At 43.5% G+C, this 25,107-nt stretch overlaps 1 protein-coding gene across 9 annotated transcripts in view; it reads left to right on the forward strand.

Moving 5' to 3' along the window:
- The window catches only part of TEAD1 (TEA domain transcription factor 1), a 155,594-nt gene that overhangs the window by 96,203 nt on the left and 34,284 nt on the right, over positions 1-25,107 (forward strand). For 4 of the 9 annotated variants that reach the window (XM_021527540.3, XM_021527542.3, XM_021527546.3 and 1 more), the window contains exons 3-4: positions 14,247-14,311; positions 17,132-17,194. In XM_021527540.3, coding sequence (XP_021383215.1) covers positions 14,247-14,311; positions 17,132-17,194 — 128 coding nt within the window. Of the gene's footprint in view, positions 1-14,246; positions 14,312-16,980; positions 17,044-17,131; positions 17,195-25,107 lie in introns of all 9 variants that reach the window. The other 5 variants (XM_021527541.3, XM_021527543.3, XM_021527547.3 and 2 more) reach the window with 2 other exon arrangements.

Raw genomic sequence — 25,107 nt, forward strand, 5'->3', positions numbered from 1 at the left:
CTGTTTATCTCTCACATGTTCTGCTGCCCTGCCCAGCTCTGTCCTGCAGGGCAGCGTGTGGGGCTCTGCCCTCAGTGGGATGTGACAAACATTAAATACCAGAAACTCCCTGGGCTGGATTTACAAGAACGTGCCAATATCTGTCACCTACGTTGGACAGTGTGTCCCCAGCCTGAACCAACAGAAAAATGCCAACACCACAGTGAAACATGGAGGGCATGAAGAAGGAGAAAAAGGACAAGGCACTCCCAATTTCCTCCATCTTGTCCCCTTTGGACCCCTAATCTAGGATCCTAAAATTTTACTTTTGCACCCATGCCACACTTAATTATTACTGATACCAAACACTCAGAGCTTGTAATTCATGCTGTAAGATTGAAAACTCTTTTCCATGGCCAGAGATCACAGCCAGTGTCTCTGGGGGCTCTGTCCAGGGGGGTTCCTGACCCCTGCCAGGGTCCCAGACCTTCCAGGGCAGGCAGAGGGAAGCTCTGGATTCCCACATATAACAGAGAGTTTATGAGTTGGCATTAAGGACTGGGAGGGACTGCTCACCAATTTCTGTCACGGGCAAAACAGGCTTTAATTAGAGATATTACTTGAATTTATTGGTAATAAAACCAGAGCAGAATACTGAGAAGTAAAATAAAGTCTTACAAACATTTTATCCACACCCCTCCCTCCTTCCCAGCTCTACCCCCATCCTCAGAGGGGCAGGAAAACAGGGAATGGAAGTTACAGTCATTTCATCACTTGTTGTTTCTGCAGCTGCTTAGGGAGAAGAATTCTTCCCCTGCTCCAGCATGGGCTCCTTCCCACAGGAGACAAGTCTGCAGGAACTTCCCCAGTGTGAGTGCATCTCACAGGCAGCAGCTCTCCTCAGATGGATCCAAGGTGGGCTGCAGGGCTCAGCTGCAGGGGAGTCTGAGCCCCAGCGCCTGCAGCACCTCCTGCACTGACCTGGCTGTCTGCAGGGCTGCTCCTCTCACACATCTCACTCTGCTCTTGTCTGACTGCAATTACATCAGTGCAATCACTTTCTTTTTTTCCTTCTTAAATCTGTTATCACGGAGGCTTTGCCACCATTTCTGCCTGGCCCAGCCTTGGCCAGAGGCATGTCCATCCCACAGCTGGCTGGCATTGTCACTGCTGGCCATGAGAAACCTACTGCCAGCTCCTCAGAGCAGCCACCCCTCGCTGGCATTGTCACTGCTGGACATAAGAAACCCACTGCCAGCTCCCCTGGCTGGCATTGTCACTGCTGGACGCAAGAAACCCACTGCCAGCTCCTCAGAGCAGCCACCCCTGGAGCCCCCACACTGCCAAAGCCTGGCCACACAAATCTAGCAGACTTCTGCGTTCCTCCTAAATGTTTTCATGTTCACAGCTGCTCTGAGCAATGTTGTGGCAGCATTTTTTCCCCTCCTTTGCCTGACTTTCAGCAAGTGAAATATTGCTGTTTGGCAGAGGCAGGTTTCTGTCTGACAAGGTGCAGCATGTGCCTCTCACTCTGGGTGCAGCCCCAAGTATCGCTGTCAGCATCAGTGTGATCAGCACTGGCAGTGCTGCACTGCCCTCTCCCATCTGGCTTAAAAAGAAAGCAAAGAAGTTAAAAGCCCCAAATCTCTGAAGTCCAGGAAAGAGGGCCACACGTGTTTTAGTGACAGACACTTTTTAAAGCTTGTTTGCGTTTGGGTGATAATGTACTTTAGTATGGTAGGGGAAATGAGAAACTTCACACATGGCATCTGGAAATCCTTGTGGCTCACTACCCTCCTTGACAGCAATAATGTGGCTGTAAATTTCCCCCAACAAAAAACATATAACTGCATCAGCTGTACCAGAAACAGCCTTTCATTTTCTTTTAAATGGATGTGTTGGTTTAAATCTCAGCTTTTTAATAGCTTCATATAAACATTTGTGAGCCTCTGAGGTAAGTAAGTATATTTTTACTTCTTGTTCTTATGTCATAGACTCACTGAATCAATTAGGTTAGAAAAGATTCCTAAGGTCACAGAGTCCAGCTGTTAACCTAACACTACCATGTCCACCAGTCCTTACAGAAAAGCAGTCTATAGCTCAATTTAGTGGCTGGAGTGGTGAGTCCTGACATATTCATATGCATCTCACAAAGATGAAAGGGGTGTCACTCTTTCAAGTAGTCTTGGTAAGTCTCTGCAGCACTAATTTATTCTCTTTGTGCACATGTTCTATCTAAGCCTGATGTCAGATGGAGTTCCTTTGGCTGACCCAATGCCCATTTCTTTGTCTTTTAGTAGCAAGACCCTTGTGTGTGTTAAAATATTGATAGTGGTGTGATGGCCAGGCTTGGGATGGATTTGCCAGCTGCCTCAGGGAAAATGCCTTTACAACTGAAATATATAGACAGTAACACCCCTAAAACTTGCTGTGATGTAGAGACTGCACACTATGGGCGAGGCAGAAGGGAAGTGCTCTTCCAGGATGATCCCATATGGAATGGAGGGTTATCCTGGAAAGAGCCAGGAAAGGGGAAGGACTGGTGGTACTTGTCCTTACCATTGAAGAGGGAGGGATAGATTAAGAGAGACAGCACAATGGAAGAGGGGAGAGAAGAATGCATGAAGTGCCAACGATTAGAAGAAAGATGAAATTATTTTATGCACCGGAGATTACTGATTACTGTATCAGCAGGTTAGACTAAATAGATGATGAAGTCTTATGAGCAAACTGGGAGCTTGGTAGGGGCAGAAATCTCTAAGCTGCATTAATAAATGTTGACTGCAGTTCCAGATGTGTGTGTGTGTATTTAAATGTTGCTCCTCTGCTGTGTGAAGCTGCTCTGCTCATGGCTCCTGCCAGTGTGTCTGGAGCTGCCAGAAGTGGGGGCTGTGCTGAGACATGTGCTCCCATCCTGGTCCTAATGCCAGCCCTCAGCCCTGAGCTCCTGGAAATGTGCAAAAGGCACGTGGATGTGGCACTTGGGGACAAGGTTTGGTGCTGAGCACGGCAGCGCTGGGTTAATGGTCTCAGAGCTCTTTTCCAACCTTAATGAATCTGTGAGTGTGATGGAACTGAGGAGTAAAGCCCTTCTGCTCCTTGTGAAATGTTCATTGCTGCTGTCAGGAGTAGAAACCCCTGTTATCTGGGGCTGCTCCATAGGATAAGCACAGATGTGGGTGGAGAGCAGGCATCTTTCATGAATCTTTTTCACCATGATATGTCGAGAACTAACATCTGTAACAGGCAAAACTGTGAGGGGAGCACAGGGACTCGGCAGAGCTGCAGCTGGAAGCCCAGCCTCCTCTTCCAGCCCCACGTCCAGGCACAAAACAACCTGTAAAGTCTCTCTCCTACTGCATCAGGCCTAAAGAAAGTGGGATTAAGAATTAAGTGTGAAACTGTGTTTGCCCTTCATTACTCATTTATCCAAAACAAACAAAGAAAAGGTTTCCAAATGTACACGTTTTGAATAAATGTTATGTAGAGCCATGAGCTAAGAAGCAAAAGACAGCAGTGATTTACCATAGAAACAAATAAGTGGTAAAAAGATTATAAATAACTGTGTTTTTCTTTCTGTTCTCTGGCATGTCCTACCCCTTAAATTATTTTTCTTTAAAGAGCCCTCCCATCAACCAAAGCAACCACTTTAACTAAAAAAAAAAAAAAAAAAAAAAAAGTAACAAAGATTGCAAATATTAGGGTTCTAAAACATTTGGTGGCTACACAAAGCAAAATTTTCTTATGATTTTCCAATATAACCCTGCAGAGTTTGAAAGGCATGAATGGGGGTTTTGAGTAATAATGAAATCAGCAGCATGGATTTTACCCTGCTTGGGATGTACAGTGGGATGCTGGAGCCTGGGGCAGAGGGGCAGGGAGGGCCAGGCAGGCATTTTTATCTCTGACAAATGGGAAGGTTATGAGGAACACTTCCAAATTTAAACAAAATGCATGATGGTGCAGTATTATTTGATTACTCACCTTTTCAATACTGTATCTCTTAGCTGAACCTCAAAATAAGCAGTGATGTCTTCTGTTCTGTAACAGCTTATGGTGTTCTGATACCTGAGTGTATGATGACATTAAGGTTTCTTTTTCTCCCCTTGGACTGGTGTCTTGGGAATCCTTCAGAAGTGCAGCAATGTTGCTCTCCTCCAATTTATCTCGAACATCAGTGTGTTCTCCAGGAAGGCAGGAATGGGCAGCTGATCCAATTCAAAGGAACTATGGACAGGTTTTTCTTTAGGCTGAAAAAAAAGTTAAAGGAGTCTCAATTTTAAACATGTTTTGAGACTGAGTTTGCAAGAAATTACTTACCCTGTAACTCAAGTATGCTGTAGATCTCTCTTGTGGGTTCGTAATTGGTGCAAAATGTTTATTGTACTGTAACTAGAATGACACTGTTAGCTATAAAATCTCCACAAAATGCTACTTTGTGCCTGTGAAATAACTTGGAAACCAAGGTTGGTGTTGGATGTATCCCAAGCTCTTTCATATGTTGTTTCTCCACTTGGCCCATCTGGTGTCAGAAGCTGTCATCTAACACAAACCAAGGCCAAATACCCTGGACATAATGAAAATTTAAATACCTCTTTGCACCTGCTGTGAAAATAAAGCATCTTTACTGCATGAGACACAGGAACACCACGTAAGTCATAAGCTGAACAAACAGTTTTTGCAAAGAATTGCATGAAATCCCAGCATAGAGCTGAAAATGAAGGCAGCTCACCAGGTGTTCTCTTGGCTGTGGATGCGTGGAACTACGTGGCAGTGTCCTGTTTTGGACAAGCTCTGGATGTGGCCAGAGCCCCATCACTGAGTGAGAGAAGTGACCTGCTCTCTTAAAAATCTCCTTATAGCAAATGCTGAGCTGAGAAATCGTATATCACGGCTTCACCTGTTGGTTACTGCCATCTCTGGAAGAAATGTGCTTTCCTTGGTGCCTTTTCTTGCTTTGCTTTTGCAAAGCTTTGCTCTCTGTTGGTGCTGCTGTAGGGCAGGGTGGAATGTGTCCCTGGTGTGGCTGCAGTTCACTGGTACAACAGGCAGAGTTCAGCAACGCATTTGGCAGCACACGGATGTGTGTTTTAGAAAGTGCTGGGTTTTCTGGAGGCTCCTGGCTCTGAGAGCCTTGCAAGGAGCAGGACCTCCATCCACAGCTCTGCTCTGACAGACAGACAGGTCTTGGTTGCTCTCGGATGGTCCATGGATGTTTCTGCAGTTCCTACATCCGCTTGCCTGCCTGTGTGTGCCCGTTTGTGCGTATGGATTTCTCTCGTGGACATGCTGTATAAACAATACAATGCTGTTCTGTCAGGCCAGCCTTTCATTAGGCCACTTTGTGCAGTCATCTCTGAGTCTTTTAAGTACCATCACTGTGTGCAATATGAATCTGGTCAAAAGGAATTTTTGTGATGCAGTGATTCAAGCATCTGCCTTTTATGGTTCCTGAATCACAGCCTCGTCCTCAGGACCTCACTGAAGCATCAACACACAATTTAATGTCATTTTTTCATCTTTTTGATTATCTCTTCCTGAACTCTCAAACCACTTTCTTGGGGTATATGCAGCTTAGAAATGTGTAAACATTAAGGTATAAATATCATTTGAAGTGGTTAGAACACTGTGGTTGTGTAATGCTCTAATAATAAACACGTGGAGGAAAGGATACTTTTGTGATAGTTAAAGCATCTTTCTTAAAGAATAAACAATAGGAAACAAACCAGCACCCAGAATTTCTTCTCTGCAAATAAGCGCTACTTAAACAGTCGTAATTCCTTTAAAAATGAACTTCATTTCGCCTATGAGAACAAACAGAACTGAAGCCACCTACTGAGAAATTCTATTTTGCTAATTTTTATCTATTCGCATGCAAATAGTGGTTTTAATCCCCTTAACTCATCCATCATGCATGACAGGTCAGCCAGCCCCATTGTCTGTGTGTTTGAAGGATTCCTGTCCAAATCAGACTTTCTGTCAGCAGCACTGGGCAAGAGTCTGCTCCTTTCTTGAGCTGCTCCTGTCCCTGAGAAGCTGCAGCCCCCTCGGAAAACAGCCCGAGAATTGCACGTGGAATTCACACGGGGGTTTTGCAGAGAGGTTACTGACAATTCCTATCAGAGCAGGGGAAAAAGCCCCACAATGTCAGATTAAGGACATCGAGGTTTTTGTATAATCTACTAAACATCTGTAGCTGATCCAGAGATATGGCAAAGGTCAAAGTTTGAGGATTTTTTTTTTTTTTCTCCTGTGGGGATTTCTTTGTATATTCTGAAGCCTAAAAATTACTATTTGTTTTGAAATGCATTTTTGATTGCAGTAAAATACAGTTTATTGTAAGTAGAAAATTATTACTAGGGAAAAAAAAACAAACCATACCATGTATTTTTGTAGCATATAAATTTTAATTAAATGGGCCTTAGAGTAAATAGTAAAACCTTCTTTTGTTGAGACAAGTGACACTGACAAAATATTAATTAATGAATATTCAGAGAGCTCTCTGGATCACTCCTTTCTTTTTGAAATATGTTCTGCCTCTGTTTTTAAAAAATCAGAAGAAAATTAATAAACATTGCTTATGTGGAATATTTCCCAGCATGAAGACCTGCCAAACAGAATCTAATGCATTGCATTAATGTCAGTGAATACTTTTGAACCAGATGTGTCTATGGGTCTTTTTCATTGTTTTCTCTAAAACTGAAGCTGGGATACAACCCAAAGATTAAGACTTGACATGAGGAGAATATCTTTCTGTGCTACTATTAGGTCATTTCCCTTTTGCTGTGTAAAGTAAATTGTGGTCTTGATTCAATCTGGGATCGTTTTATTGTTGTTGGTTTTAATACAATACACAAAAAGTTATTTTCTTTGGAAGTATCATTATGATATAACTTAAATGAGTCATTGTAATTGTTCGCTCATTAGCATCTGAAGGGATTATTTAGGTTGTTTTGTTTCTGGGATATTTTCTTTCCTCTCTCCTCCTGGGCAGCCCAGTTAGGGTGTGCCTTGCAAGCAGTTAATTTGTGTATAATAATATTCAAGTGGGTTATTGTAGTTTTTTGTGTGTGTGCATACACACAGCCCACTGGGGCAGCCCTTAAAACCCATTTTAGGAGCCCTGAGGTATTTGTCCCCTCCTGGTCCTGTCCTTGTGTGGCCACTTCTGTGCATGGTCCTTACCTAAATTCTGAGCCAAACCTTGGCTTCCAAAGGATTCAGAGCCCCAGCAAGCTCCAACAAGTTGAAGACACACAGTTAATTTTTTTTTTGCTCCTAACCCATTCCCTGGTGACTGTGAGACCTGCCTGTGTCTTGGGCCCCAGCCCTCTGACACTGCTGCTTAAAGAAGGGAAAAAGAAAGAGGAAAAAAACAACAACAAAAAGACCTCCAGAAAAATAGGGAGAAAAAAAAAAAAAAAAAAAAAAAGTGTAGGGGGGGCTCAAGGGAGTGTTTGCCTTGGCTCACTTGGCAATTAAAAATACATAAGTGAGAGAATTGCCATGAACTTGCCCAAAGGGCTATAATAAATAACATCCTGCATAACTGGTACATAAACTGTGCTCTACGGTTTTGAGTGAAATGACTGTGTTTGCTTTTAAAGGTTGTTGGCTGGGGATTTTTTCAGAGTTATAACAGTTGGAATTCAAATAGGCTTATGTTTCTACAATTCTGGTAAACATATTTTTAAAAATCACTCTTTGATCAACTATAAATATTACCAGTTCAGAGGTTAAATGCTGTTGTTAAAGTCACTCAGGGAAATCCAGCAGAAGTGTAAATATGGCAGAAAAAGCTAAACAATATGGCAAAGGAATATTTGCTGACTTAAGAGTGCAGGATCAACACCAATATTTTTCCAGTGATGCTAAACCTCTTGTAACTGCTAAATTGGATTTGTAGTTGAATGAAGTATCAGCTGCTGTTGGACAAGCCCATAAAGGTCGGACGGCTGGCCTTTTGTAGGCAGGGCTTAGAGGACGATTGATATGTTTTAGCACTTTTGGGATTATTGTGATTAGGAGGAAGCCATTCAGAATGATAGAGAAAAGGATGTAAAAAACACAGCCCACAGCTGGTAAGCAGCATGTGTTTGCTATAAGGAGAGGTCATGACTAGTTGATCCTGCTGGTTCAGGCACTGATTGACAGTCAAGAAAACTTGATATTATGAAGCAGACCCTTCTGTTTTCTCCCTTTTTTTTCATCTCCTAAAGAAATGATGGTTCTGTTGTGTTAAGTCAAAGTATTACAAAATCTGGAACACTCTCTCTTGTTACAAGCTAAATGTTCAGAGACACAGCTGCAAGTTTGAAGTTGTTAAAATATCATGTAGGAATTAGTATTCAACCCATATTGGTGAGAACAGTAAATAGAAGTTACAGAATTAGCTCTGGTGTTTCTGTGCCTTTTTCATGTGTGTTAGTCTTAACAAAACTGCTCTTTGCCATCTACTAGATAATGTGTGCTAAGTGTGAGGAAATTTCAAGTCTGCTGAACTTGTTGACTATTATGTGTCAGGTATAGCAAGATTTTTAGCCTGGAGTAATATGCGTTAAAAATATTTTACCAGCCAGAAAACAGCTTTATCATTTTATTTCTATTAACCACCTGCCTCAGAGGACATGTAGGTTATTTCCTCTTATCTCCACTATCCACTTGGAAATGTAGAGCTGCTTTTTCCTCCTTTTTTTTTCTTTCTTTTTTTTTTTTTTTTTTTTTTCTGTGAGCAGCCATCCGAAAGCTCGCATATGCACATTTAAATAGTTGTATCTCTGACTCTTTTTACTGGGGCTGTACCTCTTTCAAAATTTGAGTTTAGCATACCACACAGGAAAGAACACAAGCTTGCCAACTCCCGCTGAGCGTTTTTTCAAGCCTGTGAAAAGAATGAATTATTCAGCAGTAAGCATGCTTACAGCTGGCCATTTGGGAGCTTTGATGTGCGAATCAGGCGGTTGCATGAATGCCCTTATTGTCATGTTATGTGTACACAGTGTGTGAATTATTGAAAATAGTGAGGCCTGAGCCTCATCTGGTAGAGATTACAGTGCAGGCATGCTGGGTGAAGGTCTGTAATTGAAAATCCCCAGATGCTGTTTATTTGGCCTCCATCACGTGGCCCTTCTGCAGAAAGCCTGGCTGAACAAAATGCTGCCCGCCTGGGAAGCGGCGCCCAGCCCCCTCCAGCCCAGCACGGCCCAGTGTGCCCACCACTTAAACACCTGCCCGTAATATTTTTAAAAGCTTAAATTAGATTTGCCTATAACGTTGAAATAGAGGATGCCTTACTCAGGGGTTTAAACTGCTCAGCCAGTTGTTGACTCGCAGAACTCTTTTATCTACAAGAGGCTTTTTGTTAGCCGGTTTAGCTATAAGGCGCCTTTGGAAAGCGCCGCTGCCGAATTTGAGGCGAGATCTCCCAAAGCCGGATATTCTGCCAGCAAAACAGAGCGGAAAAGTGCTGGGGCTGAGCACCATGAGGAGCAGCTTTTCCCCCACAGGCTGCGAGCTCTGCTGCCCAAGGGCCCCGTGCCCACTTTCTGATGAGGAAAGGGTTCAAAGCATCGCATCCCCACTGATGGTGTCCGTGCCTGGGCTGGGATCTGCATCCAGCTTGTGCTCAGGAGCCAGACAAAGAGCTGGGTGCTGCTAATGGGGACTGTCCCAGGACGGCACTCACAGCTGCTTCCTCATGGAGCAAAAGTCCCACCAGCTCTCCAGTTTTGGCCCCCAGGCACATGGGCAGCACTGTGCTTTCACCAGGCCAAGCAGAAGTGGAGTTTGCCAAAACCGGCTGAACAAACCTTTGTTACGGTGTAAAGATGGCTGTGAGAAGGATTTGGGAGATGGAATCGTGCAGGTCTGTCCCCAGACTTCTCAGTCAGGATGGGAAATGCCTGTTCTGAGCTACAGTCTTGTAGAATTTGAAGAGATTCATATTGTTTCATTATCTGAAAAAAATAGGATTTTCTATTCGGTTGTTACTCGCATTATGTGGCTGAGTATGAAAACTTCTGTTCATTTTCAAGCTGCTATCTGACTTTATTTCCCACATTGGCCTATTTTTATCCCATTTGGATAGTGCCTATGACTGGGAGCTGGGAGGGCAGAGGTTTAATTTGTGTCGTTAATGTTCTAAATAAAGACAGCCGCTGGCCTCACGGCTGCTCAGAGATGTGATGCACCAGCTCCCTGCCCTGCTGCCTGGCTTTGAGCACTGATGCCCATGGCCAGGACACAGGAAAGGGACACGGTGTGGCCAAGAGCATGTCCACAGGTGCTGGTAGAGTTGCCTGTGGTGCTCTGGTGGCTCCCCTGCAGAGGTGCTGGTGCCGTTCCTGGCCCGTGAAGGGGTTGCCATTTACACCTTCCTCAGTCAGGGGTGGATTTTCACTTTTGAGGGCCGTGCTGGTTAACTGGGGATAAACACACCCTTAGCATCAAGGGCGAAGCTGGGAGCCTCACACAGACCTTTGTGGGGGCTGATGCTTGGCTGCTTTAGGCTGTTCTTGCAAAGGGCTCCCTGCACAAGGGCCCTCTGTTAGAGCAACAACTGCCTGCCCCAGGCTGAGGAGGTGGGAGCTGCCCCACTTTGCAGCTGCTCCCACTTGTTTGGAGCCAGGGGAACAGAAGTGGCAGCTCCCTGCTGCCCGAGAGGTGTCCAGGATCACCACACGCTCCCCTGTTGAGGGTGATGGTGCTTAGGGATGGGGCAGTGGATTGGGAAGGTGGAGGGAGCCTCTGTGCCAAGGCTTGGCTGGAGTTTGCTCTGGGGACTCGGCTGTGCCCTTGGAGGGGCCACAGTAGAACTTTGAGAGCTTTGGCTGTCCACAAAGCCTCGCAGGCTTTTAGCATCTGCACTGTTTTCTAGCTGAACTCGCTTTTTACCCCATGCTGTGATTGGAAAAATATGTTCCTTTGCACAAAGTGCCTCTTCCTCAGCATCAGTTCAGGGAAAATTATAGTTTGCAATTGCACTGACAACACAGAAGGGCATGACAGATAAAGCCTGAATTAATGGGGAAAGAAGCACCCTATGTAAAATATTTGTTGTGGTCCTCTCCTGATCTTTGCAAGATCCTTGGAAAAGATTCCTGCGCTGTGAAGATGTTTTATCTAACCAGGCACCTCCACATGCCTCTCTTTGATATGTGAACCAAAACATTCAAAGTAGACTGTCACAGCAAATGACAGGAAAAAAGAGCTGAAAATGTACAGTTCATAAATCTGACCTCTTCTCTTCTGCCAGGCAATTTCCCAGATATATATGACAAGGAGACAGAGGAAGGGTGTGTATGGAAAGTATTTCCACAGCTGAGCTCTTCTAGAGAAAACAGATCTATTTATTAATGAGCATTTTTCACCCTAAGGTTTCTAATGGCCAGGTAAAGTTCCATGAGCCTCCTTTTGTTTCAGTCTCTTCTCATTCCCATGAACAGAAAAGGGTGTTTTTAGTATTATTAAGCTTTCCTTTCTTTAAAAGCCTCTTTGGACTTCAGTTGATCTGGAGATAAGATAATTTCTGTCCCTATCTGTCAGAGCTGGTAAAGAGGAGCACCAGTGTTTGTTAGATAACATTAAAGCTGTAAACTTTTAGTTGGAGGTATCTATCTTGTTTATGTCAGGCAGTGCTTCTGTTTGTGTTTATGGCTTTTGGTAGCCCAAGAAAGAATTTATGTCTTTTCAGATTGCTGTGGCCAGGAAGGTATTTAGTGAGCCTTCAGTATCTCCTGCTCTGGGTAAACCTGATGCGTGTGTCTTTTCTGTGTTGAAAACATGATGGTAAGGAAAGCATGTCTTAGGCTTTTACCTCAGCCACTTTTTATGGTTCTTTGTGGAGTTCCTCCTCCCTGCAAGTTAAGGCAAATTATTCCACCCTGTTGTTCTGGAGTTAGGCTCTGGGTAGCCTTCAGCTTAAGGGAAGCAGTCACTTGCCAGAACTGCAATCTTGTTAGTCATAGCCCTGGCCAGCTGGGTATGGCTACAGAAACCCCCTGTGAGTGAAGCCAGAGTATTTAATGGGTGGACTGGGGCTCAACCAGAGACAGCACTCAACCATACAGTCTAGACTTTCAGTGCTTGGTGTTTTAATAAAGATGCTTTTCCTGTCAAATGGCTGCCTGGGAACCTGAGCTTTCCTTTAAAATAGCTTTTTAGCTGTCTTGTCTGGGAGGAGAACTGTGGAACCTCTGTTGTGGCCTGGGGCTGCATAAGGATGCCTTAATGGGCAAGGGGTGGCTGGAGTGGCCTGTGCTATGCCCAGGTATTTGAAACCTCTGCAGCACAGACAGCAGGACAAGAGATGGCATCACATCCTTTACATCACCTTGTAGCATCACTGACCTTGCACAGTCACCAGCTGCTGGTCAGAACAACCTAACAATATTGTTGCAGCAAAAAAACCCATTCTGGATATTCATGTGTGCACATACTTAAACGTGTGCAAAGCAGGTACTTTCTGGAGGGAGGCATTCCCCAGTTAAATCAAAATGTGCATTTAGAAATAGGAAAATGTCCATACCACCTATCACACTGGTGATTGCAGGAATGTGGTGATCTCTGCATCTCACCAGGCCGCAGAGGGCTGCCCTTGCAGGCTTCTGTTTGGGATATGAGAAAGGACACAAGACCAGGGGGATACAGGGGTGGAACATTCCCTGGTTTCACCCCAAAAACCACAAAGTTGTTCACTTCAAATGGCAAGTATTTTGTGAGCTCAACAGGCTGCAGAACTCGTGTTCAGCCTTTGCATGAAATGAGTAACTACCTGCTCCTCCGTTTGCATGCGGAAATCCCTCATTTGTGTGCAGAAATGTGGCTGGTTTGTGTAACTGTTTGCTCACGCAAAATTTACCTCTTGAAGTTTGTCCTGAAGAGACCTGCTGGAGAGTTACAAACCAGGGAAACGTGGCACACAGTCCAGACCAAAACAAAAAAGCAGCTCTGCTCTGAAGCACGTTAATATTTCATGTTTTGGTACCCATTCAGCAAACATGAGACAGGAACCATGAGGCATTTGATACAAAATAAGGCTCACAGGGGAGACTGAAGAAAAAGTCTAGTTTGACTAAATGTGTTCTGTCTTTGAGTCAACAAATTGCACTTCAAACATATGCAGGCTACTTCAAAACTTTCCCGTCTCTCCCCCACAATATTAAAGCTGTAAGGGTTTGAAGCTCTGGCTGATAAAATAATTTTCTGCATTCCCTGGCTATGTACTCATCCACTTCAAAATAGCTTGGTGGGTGACAAGCTATTTTCTTAACCTCCCCATTTTCAGCTCACTGCTAAATCAGTTTTCTCATTTTCTACACACGGGCTACTTTTTCCCGGTGCTGAATGCAAATAGCTCTGTAACTTAGAACTTGTTGAACAAGTATATTTAAGTTATTACAACCCATAGAGAAGAAACATAATTTGAAGTGAAAATAAACAGGACACCACATAAAACTTGTGTTATCTTCCGTGTCAGCAATATTTAGGAAGGAAATTATTTGGTTAGAAAATGTTAGTTTGCATTAGGTAGCATAGTGTGTGACTGAAGAAGAGTCAAATAGCCATTTTAGAGACTTGGAAGTATTTCACATTTCCAAGAGAAACAGAGCTGTGAATAACAAACCACCGTGTTCATGGGCCCTGCTCCCACAGGAACATCAGCACTGCGAGCAGAGTTAAGGGTGTGATTGATTGATAACCTGCTGGCCTGGGACAATGATTTCCATCTCTGGAGGAGCCTTTCTGGCAGGAAGGACAGGTTTTGCTGTTCTCCTTGCAGAATTAAAGCTTGGAGAGAAGCTGGCACATCTGGGTGATTGGCACTTAGGCTCAGGTAGCACACTACCTTCTCAAGAGCAGCCACTCCTCCCCAGAGGAGTCCAGGGGAACAACAAACACCTGGAGCAGCTGGAAGCAAAACCAGAGGAGCCCAGACCTTGTGTGAGCCCCAGGATGGGAGGTTCTCCAGTGAGAGATGATGCTGGGCACTGCTGCTGGCCAAGGAGGTGCCCCTCTGCCTGTAAACTGCTGCGGGACTTTGGTGGGCAGGCACTGAACTCGTGCTGCTCTGCACAGGTCCTGTGGCACATGCAAAAATGGAAGAGGAGATGGAGAGAAAAACTGGTGAACAATGAGAAATGCTGGCAAATTGTTTGCCAGGAAAACAAACCTGATATGTGTGGAGCTCGTGTTCAAATGTGGTATTTTGATGGCGTTCCTGGGTGTGATGTTGCTTGTCCCTTACCATGAATTTTTCTTTGTTTCAGGTAGGAATGAATTGATAGCCAGATACATCAAACTTAGAACAGGGAAGACACGGACCAGGAAGCAGGTAAAATAACCCAGTGGGGAAGTATGCATGTCAATGAATGACAAAACCTGGCATTTTTGGCTGCAGTGGCTGTCTGTGCTTCAGCTCTGATGGGATGATGTATTGACTTCACTATTCAGATTAAATACACACTGTTTAGAGAATATTTAAAACTCCGGGGTTTATGTTGTGGTGGTGTGAAGATTCATTTTTTATTAATCTGTCTGTAAATGAAGATATCATCCCCCCCATTTCATAAAAAAAAATTTCAAAAGTTGAAGCAAAACTGTAAAACATTGTGACTAATTTGTCTATATAATATTATAATATAATTATTATTTTGAGATGGCAAATAATGGCACTTCTTAAAAGTTAAGAGAATTTAGCGTTATAATAGAGATTATGATTCTTGGATATGAGAAGTAAATATATAAAAATGAACTAATCATAGTTGTGCTCTCAGCTTATGGCCAGTAGTTGTTACAGGACATAAAATTAATTTTAAAATTTCCCCAAGAGCCTTCAGGCTCCTGGTCTTTGACCATGGTAGGTTTTCATTCATGCAAGAGTCTGAATAAACTTCAAAGCTGCTTTAAGTTTTTTTTCAGATGATTACCACATAACCATTAATTCATCTCATATTACTAAATCCTTTAATTCATTACATTCACAGCAATCAGCAGCCTTGCAGAAAGCACAGTTTGTGTGTAGTTTATGCAGTGGTTACTGCACTGTTTAAAAACACTCCACAAATGGCAGAAGTCCCTTGCTTTAACGCCAGGTGTGAGATTCCCCTCCTGGCCCTGCACGTGTGTGACAAAGGGCAGGCAGAGGCTTGCCCATGTGCATGCTGTGCATGTCCTGCAGTGCAGAGAAAGGTGGCACTGGCTCAACAAAGCTGCACACAAAGCTGGGATTTGAAGGACTTTGGGTGCTGTTTTACCCTGGGTGGTGTCCCTTGGCAGTCAGGAAGAAAGCATGTGTGCGAGGGATGGAAAAAGCATCAGAAAGGAGGAGAACATGGAGAAGGAGCTGGCAAAGAAGTCACAAACTGAAGGCAGAGTCCCCAGTTCTGTCCTGCCTTGCCCAGGGGAGCTCCAGGAGTTGGAAGTTATGCTGGGATCATAAAGTTTCCTCGGGAGTCAAAATGCAGAGCTTGGGGTTAGATCCTTGGCCAGCATGTACCAAGAAAGCAGGAGGGCTGTGATGGGTGGCAATCTCTGCCTCCATACTTGTACATCCCTCTGTAGTGATGCATAAATCACTTTAAATTGAGTGCTTACAAAAGTTGATTTGTGGAGTTCTAACTGAGCGATTAAATGTTACGATTGTTCTTTTTGTATATTTAACACCACTAATATTCCACTGAAAGCAAAGCAAATGAATGTGTGAAAACTCAGTCTAGGTGTTTGCAAAATCGCTCAGTAAGCAGCAGTATAACTCTGAATTACTGCAAACTGGTTCCTGAGCTGCTTCTCGAAGGTGGCCTTCAGGGACTGTGCTCATTGATGCATCATGGTTTGCTTCCCTACTAAAATAAAGGCTTTTTGGTACTATTGTCACAAAGTAGTCTTACAGAGGAGGAAATCATTGTTTCTCCTTTTCTTTTGCTTTGTTCTTTCCTAGACAGGAATTGTAACTACTGTAGGAAAAATGTGCACCACCTGATGTGTTATATCCTGGGTCAAACAAGACTCAGAGATTTCCCTTTAGTGGTTTTTGCCATCACTTTAGGTTTTAAACCTTCACACAGAAGGCTGAAGGATGCTGACTGCCACCAAGTGATGCTGGGCAGCATCATTAAAACCCTCAGCAGCAGCAGCATGGATTTCAGTTTTTCCCTGGGTAAACAGGAATGTGCATTTGTGCCCAGACCTTTCACAGCACAGGCAGCAACATCTGACCAGTAACTGGTGTAGTGTAGGACTGGGTTTGCGCAAATTTCTGAGCAAAACCACTGGGGGCTAGACCTGGGCATCACTCAAGCTGATGTCAAGTTGCTGGTCCCCAGTTACACAAATGTTTTGTGGGCAGACTTGATGCTGAGATTACTAAGGAAACCAGCAGGAGTTCAGGGACCTTTGTTGTGCCAGTATTTTATCGTTTGTGCCAGAATTTAAAGCATTTCAGTGGACTCAAAATGCAGCCTGAATCTCTTCACTGGAGCTGCAGAGCGCAATAAATAATGGATAAAATTTCTTGGTGCCAAGTTACGTCTCAAGCCTAGTGGCAAATGGTCTGAGTGGGCATCTGCATCCCCAGCAGATGGGGTGGAAATCCTTTGGGCTCCCCACATGAGAGCTCAAGGCTTGGGCATGGATGGGAGAAGTACCAAAGCACGTGGGCTGCGTCCAGCTGTGAGCTGTGTCTTCTCTCTTGTAGCTGGATGCGCAAGCTGGTGGGTTATACTTTTTTTTCCTTTCTCCTTTTTTTTATTTCTTTAATCAAGTCACTGCAGTGACTTGACCTCTATTGTTAAGCCTTGGTGCTAAGAGCTTGGTATCTGGCTGGGAATGTGGTATCTTTAACAGCAGAGCTTACTGAAGATGCAAATAACTTCCTCCCCTCAGAAAATTTTTTTTTTCTTTTTTTTTTTTTTAAGAAAAAAATAGACATTTAAAATTTGATTTGCTTTTTGTTTTTCTTTTGTTTGTTGTTTTTTTTTTCCCCTATAAACCTGAACAATGTAGGTGTCTAGTCACATACAGGTCTTAGCAAGAAAGAAAGTTCGAGAAATTCAAGCCGCCATTAAGGTACGTTTGGCTTGCCCAGTTGTAGGGGGCTTTTCATCTCCATGGTTACAGGCTTTTCCTTTGTTTCCTCCCTTCCCCTACCCTGCAGGTGTCTAGTCACATTCAGGTTCTTGCCAGAAGGAAATCTCGTGATTTTCATTCCAAGCTGAAGGTATGCGCTTTTCTGCTTTTGGGCTTGTGGTTGCTATGCCTGTCCCTTCCTCCTCCCCGCGGTGATGGGCGAGCGCTGGGGCTGCTGTGCCTGTAACCTCCTTTTCCTGCATGTGGGAGCTGTCTGCGTCTCTTTGTGTTTAATCCCCGGGTCCTGCACTAGCGTCCACATTAAAAACATCGTTTTAACACTGTCTAAATGCCAAGTGAACTCCTCTTTGTAACAGCTCAGCACCTAAACCTCATTTTTAACCCATTAGTCCATTTTTTCTTTTACTTTTTAACAGTTGAGTCCTAGCAGTGCATTTAAGTAGACAGGGGTTTTGCATAGTTGTGTAGATGCTTTTTATATTTTCTTTTTTTTTTTTTTTTTTTTTTTCCCAGAGGAGTAATCATGGTAATTGTTTTCTATTCCCAAATGTTTTTTGTCTGTGCTTCTGAACTGATACCAAGATTACTTATACCAGATAATTTATTCCAAGTGCCAGAGAGCACAGCTTATCAAGATTGCTCTATGGTGTTTCTAGACTACAAACTAGTATCACCTCAAGTGACGCACTATTTACAAGATTCCCTGAAATTTAATTTTTTTTAAAGTAAATTATTGACATTTAATCTTTGGAAAGCCTCAGTCAGAGCCCTGTTCAGGGAATATTAAGTATGTTTGCTTAATCTGACATGATGAATTGTACATGTCCCCATTTTCTCTGCCTTCCATAAAATATATTCTAAGGCTGAAAAGAACCTCCTGGAAATGCTGAATAGGGGTTTCTTGGATTGCTTGTTTTTCAAGTTTTCCAGCAGAAATATTGAGATTTTTTTTGGGTATTTTCCCCACACCATTTAAAAGTGGAAGAGGGAGTTTTGCAGTTTTTGCTGTCGATTTCTTTTTTAATAAAAAGTGAAGGAACTTTTTTTTTTTCTCCCTCCTTTTAATGTGAGTGGATTCTTTTTTTTTTTTTTTCACCCAGATATGAGAACAAATCACGTTTTGTTTTGTTTTTTTCCAGCTGGAAAGCAAAACATTTTGGGCAGTGCTTTCCTGGTCCTGAGTGGTGAGCACTACAGATGCTCACCCCCATCCTGGAACTGCAGTGTAGGAATAACAGTTCTTTTTTTTTTTTAAATAACAGGCCTTTGTAACAGGCCTCCCTGACAGAAGCACTGGGTTTTTCATGGGCAGCATGCTGGCAAGCTTGTCTGGCTGTTGGTGGCTGGCTTTTTAGCTGCACTGGCTGAGCAGTTGGGGTTCGTAAAGAACAACTAAGACAACTTAAACGTACTGCTTTTTAACCAAGGGTGCAATAATACAGAGATATGTAGCATTTTAAGCTCAAATTGTCAAGCCTTGATGCCTAAAATTAAGTATGTAAGTAGGTGACCTTACTTTCAGAGGTGTTCAGCACCAGCAGCTCCTAGAGTTTTAGAGGACTGGTGAGAGCTCAGGGCTGCAAAAATCAGGAAGCCCATGTAGGTACCAAATACAGGCCTAGGAGTCAAACACAATAATTGGATTTACTGCTCTAAAATATTTCCCTTTCTGAATGCCCAAAAGACCTTAAAATGTGAAGACTTAAAGCATTAAAAAACATTTTTAAGTACTGCACCTGCTGCACTTTTATTGAAGACTTCCAAAGAACAAAGAGACAGCCAAACCTTAAGAATATTTCATCTAGTCTAGATGATATTTGCAGTAAATAGAGATTTTAAGGAGTTGCCAGAAGAAGGGAAGAGCTGTTTGGACAACAAAATATTTTGTAAGGGCTTCATGCCTTGTTGCCCTTTCCCACCTGCCCATGGGCTGCAGCTCCCGCAGTGCTGAGTGGAAAGTGGAGCAGCTGCCATTTCACTGCTAGGAACTGATGGTCTCAGGAAGATCCCCCAGCTCCAGCCCCGACACTCTGCAGGGGCATTTTCTTCACCTCTCTGTGACACCGTGGTGGGGACAGAATGCACACAGGTGACAGAGCTTTGCTGGCCCCTGTCCTTGCTGACCAAAGCCACTCCAGCCCTCCTCCCTCCAGTGAGTCTTGCAGGCTGATGTGTCCTGAGCTGCCATGTGGGATGAGCTCCTCAGGAGCCCTGACACCACCCCAGTTTGTCCTGCACAGCCTCCAGCCTCAGGAGTGCCCAGGAAGGGTGAAGGAGCCAGGCCCTCCCCACCTCTTTCTTCTCAACGTGGCCAGTGCTGGTCTCAGAGAACCAGGATTTGTGGCATGACACCTTCCCCCTTGCACTGGTCCCTCCTGGAGAAGGGGCAGCCTTCCTCCCCACACAGAAAAGGTGAAACTTTGGTGTAAGAGGGTGCCAGAAGGGAGCTACCTTAAGAAGAAGAAGAGAGCTCTTGCCTGCTGCAATTGCTCCCTGGAGGTGGTAGAAGCTGCTGGTTTTGAACCTGAGATGGAACTTGGCTTCTTCAGACATTTTGTTAGTGCTACTGCCCGCTCTAATGACTATTTCTGTGTTGAACCATGTGTATGGCTCACTGTCACCCAGAATCACCCGGAATCATGGACTAGTTAGGACTGGAAGGAACCTCTGGAGATCATTTAGTCCAACTTCCCCCTCCAAAGCAGTTTGCAGAGGACTTCAAAAGCTGCCTGAGAAGGACATCACTGGTGCAAAAGGAAGATATTCCAGCACCTCTGCGTGCTTGCTGTTTCAACAGGGACCAGTTTTGGCAGCAGCCTGAACAGCCCCATCAATATCCTCAGAAAGATGACAGGCTCTTGCTGTCCTGCATTCCCTGCTGTCTGCATTCCCTGCTGAAGGGGTGACCAAGGAGAAGATTAAATGCACAGTTTTTTACCCTTGTGACTTTTTACACTAGCACATACTGACAGGACAAGGAGGAATGGCTTCAAACTGAAAGAGAATAGGTTTAGATTAGATATTAGGAGAAAAAAAATTACTGTGAGGATGGTGAGCCTCTGGAAAATGTTGCCCAGAGAAGCTGTGGGTGCCTCAGCCCTGGCAGTGTTCAAGGCCAGACTGGATAGAGCAGCCTTGTCTAGTAGGAGGTGACTTTTAAAAAAGTCCCACCAGCAGTGGTCTTGGAACTAGATGATTTTTCAGGTCCCTTCCAACCCAAGCCATTCTATGATTCTATGCTTCCCACCCAGGCTAACTCACCCTTTTAACAGTGAGCTGCCACTTGTAAAATCTATGAGTGGTGGCATCCAAGGAAGCAGTTAGTACTTAAAAAAAAAAAAAAAAAAAAAATCCCATAGGCATCTGGTGTCAACTTTCTTTTGAGATGTGTCTGATCCAGTCTGTCCCATTGGCCCCCACTCCTGTCCTCTTAGTTTGACAGTGTTTATGCAAATAACCCTTTTCCCCCAAGTAGCTGCTGAGTTTGTTTTGTACCAAGAGATCTTACTGTCCTGCCTTGGTCTGAAACCTGCTCTTGGAGAGGAGAGGACTTGGGCAATTCTTCCTGGGTTAATCTTCTGCAAAAATCTACAAGGATGGAAAGATCTCAGAGCTATCTGCACACACAGTGTTGGAAGCTTTCCCAAGAGACAGAAATCTCACCTGCATGCCATAAAGTCTGCTTGGTCCAGCAAAGTCCCTTTTCTTCAATGAGAAGTGCCTGCAGTTGCTGTGGATGGATGGATCCTTAGCCTGCAAGGAAGTGAAGTTTCAGCCATAAATGCCGTTCAAAACCACCAGTAAAGAATGTCCCCCCAGCCCTTCCAGGGATGTCATACATCGTAATTCCCTTTGAAGCAGAAAAATACACCTGTTTTAGAGATTTGAATCTTAATATACTGAGGTCATTAGGATCTTCCTGAAGTTAGAGAAATTTAATCTCGTGAAAAGGGGAAGAGAGGCTGAGAGAAAGTTGACCTTGGAGACAGATCTGAAAGGTGGCTCCTCTTCGTGGCATTTCCTCTCAAGCAGAGGCTGGAGGAGGCAAATCAGAGTTTTTGCACACCAGTGTTGTGTTTCTGTGTCAAATACACCAGTCCACAGTGTCAGGTCACAGCATTTCCCACATTTGCACTGACAGGGAGCTGAAGTCACCTCTGTCCATTCAGGGCAAAAGATGGATTGGAAGCTGTACATAAACAGAGAGCAAAGGTGTTCACAGCAGGATGTACATCTACCTTAGGCTTTCAGATCAGATTTTCTTAATAGTGCAAGATTAATTAGACAGAGGCAAAAATTAAAATTACACATTAAAATGCCTACAGTTCACATCTATTACATGTTTTTAAATCTATTATTCTACATTCCGCATTTAGGGATAAAAAGAAAATATTGTTGTCAATTATAAAATGCTAAAGATAGCACTATACTTTTTTAAATGAACAATGATAAAAGCCTTGAAAAATTCCCTTTGATGTGAATGGAGTCTTCAGCATTCTGAAATACAATAAGATGGATTAATTGCTACTCATTAGGCAGCAAGTTGGGACAGCTTTGAATGCGCATTCTCTTCTTGGCATTAGCTATTGCCTGGCTGAAATAGCCAGCTTTTGTATTTACTCCTGTCTTCTCTAATAATAAGCAAATTGGAGATCAGGGCTAGAAACACTGAAGTGCTCTCTATCTTTTGTCCAGAACAATTGTATATTGTCATGATTTGTTTATCTTTTTGGAGCTACAGCTAATTATTGTAAAGGTTATTTGAATCAATATGAGATCTGAGCAGAAATAACATCTGCAAAATTGCTTATTAGGAAGCTATTTTATGCTAGTGTTACTGTAACATCCATTTTGTGAACAAATTGTTGTTTCTTATGTTTTTTTTTTCTCCTCTTACATGAAAAGTTTTGCATTTTAAGTTTTGGTACAGGTTTTTAGGGCTTCTTGTATTAATACTGCTCTGTTGTGCTTACTTTTCCTCATACTGTCTTAGATTTTTTTTTTTTACTCCTAAAGTCATAGATAACATGATATTCAAAGCCCCATTTGTCATTCTAGGATAACAGTTTTTATTTTTTTGCTTAAGAAGTTGTTTGAACTGATTGATTGAATTATTCTTCTGTTTATGTTGGATTAAAAGAAAGCCAAGCACAAATCCTTTTGTGCTTGTCATGTAAAACTCTTGTTTCATGCAGGGCTTTTATAGATATTAAGATTTATAATTGAATGATACTGGAAAATTATTATTATCTAATTTAGCTGTGTATTTTGCATTCCAAAATGAATTGTGAAAAGCAAACCTCAAGGGCCTGATTCATTAAAAGTTGTCGTGTTCTTGCTTAGAGCTTACATCTTCCAAAAACAAAGCATGTGCAACTGCAGCCAGAAGCAGTCAGCTAAAACACATCTTGATCTCCCCTACAGAGATGATATTTTAGGGATGAAGTGAAACTAGACCAGTTTTCCACTGACTGCACTCTAAATTCACCCTGGTAACATTCATTACAATATTCTGTACCACAGTGAAGAAAACTTTTATAAGTGGAGGGCAAGGCAGGGTTGCTCAGTGCTCCAGTGTCATTCCTGGGCAGCAGCAATCCCATCTGAGCTCATCAATTAAGTAGGGTCAAAGAAGGTCAGGGCCAGAGGGGACCTATCCAAGGAATACCTTAAGCTTCAGCAGGATTTAATGATCCAGTAGGAGATACTGTCCCCCCAAGCTGAATCAAAGCACGGGACTTGTAGCTTGCTGGGCCAAACTTTTATTTTAAAACACATGGAGCAAAAAGAAATTATTCCAGCTTTACAAATCAGCACAAGTGAAAGCAATACCAAACCCTTTCTGTCTTGGACAAGATAGGAAATCAAAATCTTAACTATTTGCAGTCATTATAAATCCTACAACGTTCCTGTTTTAGAGTAGGGGTGTTAACCCATTTGTCCTGGCCAAATTCCAACCTGGGTAATTACTGTAATCTGCCTGTGTAAATTACCCCTGCCGTTTTAATTGGATATATTACTTCTCTTGCTGCCTAAACTGTGATGTAATACCATTGTGTGTCATTAATCAGTTACCAGGTTTCATGGCAGAAGCGGCTGCCTGGCAGTGATAGGTAGAGAGCCTCATTCCTCCCTGGCTATGAGTGCTCTCTATTACAGCATGAAACACCCCAACATACACTTGTTTTTAAGTGGCAGACAAGCTGATATTGCAATCTAAATAAACAGCTTTCAAATGTGGCTATTTATTTTTGAAGACCACAAAGTCTGCTTGATTATCCAAGCACAGGCAACCTTGCAGCTCTCCGAGAGTACCAGTAGCTAAAGGTGCTTTTTTCCAATGCCAGGACCTCATAAGTATCTGTATCTGACTTGGAATTTGATTTCTGTCATGTCTGAATGTAAAGTTGCTTTGAGAAAAGCTGATCTTTCCACTGTGCAAAGATTCCTAAGCCTACAAAAGGTGAAACTTCCCATTGGAGTGTGTTCCAGGGCCTGATGTACCAGGTCAGATTTGTCACCAGTGGGAAACTCTGTGGGAGTTGTTGAAAACCTCAAAACTAGCCCTGTTGCAAGGATTGCCTTTCTGAGCTGTCATTCTAAAGGTTTTTCCTTTTCTCTCCATCCTCCTGAAAATGTAACCAGTCAAAGAGGATGAGATGAATGGTCCCACAAACCACAGATCATTCTAGGGTGAAAAACAGCAATTGGTAAGAAGGAAGGCACATACTATTTCATGTCACAAAAGAAAAAACATTTTCTTCCTCCAAAAATCACTGTCACTGTCCCTAAAATTCAGGATCATCAGATTCTCTGTAATGGTGACTAAGAGCTCCCCAGAATATTTTGAAGGAAATGTAAATCTTCAAAACTTTTTCTTAGCTCATCTGTTAGGGTGGGATTTGCCTGCTGTAACTGTTGCTGACTGTCCAGGCTCCTAGTCTAGTCCTTGGATGGCAATAACATTACAGAAAGCAATGCACTTTAGTTGGTTTCAGTGCCTCACAAGGCAGAAATAAATACAGCTTCTCCTGGAGCTAACTAACACTAGCAGGGAATTAGCCAGAGACTTTAGGGGGATAAAGCAAGGCAAGGTGAAAATTTTCGTAGTCATAACCTACCTCAACTCCCAGGAATGGACTTTAATAGCCCCGACAAAGCTTTTACTTTTAAATTTTCCTTTAGTTTAGATCCATCTAATACTGGATCCAGAAGAGTTTGGCCTCTTGGCAGAGGTACAGGCTGCATCCTGCTGTGGTGGCACAGGCATGGCTGGTGGCAGGCAGGAGGCAGTGCAGGAGAGGAGCCTGTCGTGCCCCAGCATATCTGGAAAATAACAAGGTAGTCACAAAAACAGCACTCACATGGTTTTGGAGGATACTAGAACCCCGAGGCACATGTCTCCCGTATAATTTATTTTACACACAGGACATGGATGCCCTGAATGTTGGTTTTTGGTAGGATTCAGCAGGCTATGTGAGACTTTCATGGTTTGGCATTTCCAAGCCAGCCCTGTTTACAAAAAAAAGGGTAGAACAGAGAAATCTGGTAGAGCTAGATCTCCATATTGCTTCAGGACATCTCACTTTCATCTTTGCATGATGGAGGGTCCTTTTTGCTGTGCAAGAGTGTAGAGGGGTCTGAGGAGCTGCATGAACCTCAGGATTCTGCCACTTCTTAGCACCCAGCTGAGCATCTCTTTAGCCTGGTGGTCTGCAGACATCCAAAGGCAGCCAGGAGAACATGCCATGCACAAACCTCCTGTGCCCACCCTCCCACTGCTGGGGCAGGCAGGGCTGAGAGCCAGGGCTGACCTCCAGCTCTTAACCAGAGAACTAGTTGTGGTTCCATTGGAAAGCTGCAAGTTTTGGGACAGGACTGAGTTGGTCCCTGCACTGAGGGCTGTGTCCCCTGAGCACAGGTGAGCTCAGGCTGTCAGAGCTGCTGCTCAAGACAGGTGAGCACAGGGCTGTCCCTGCAGGGTGCAGAGGGGATGATGCTGGGGCAGATCCTGCCCTTATCCACCTGCTGCTCTCCAGGCTG

The sequence above is a fragment of the Lonchura striata genome, chromosome 6 (genome assembly GCF_046129695.1).
Source record: "Lonchura striata isolate bLonStr1 chromosome 6, bLonStr1.mat, whole genome shotgun sequence".
Lineage (NCBI taxonomy): Eukaryota > Metazoa > Chordata > Aves > Passeriformes > Estrildidae > Lonchura > Lonchura striata.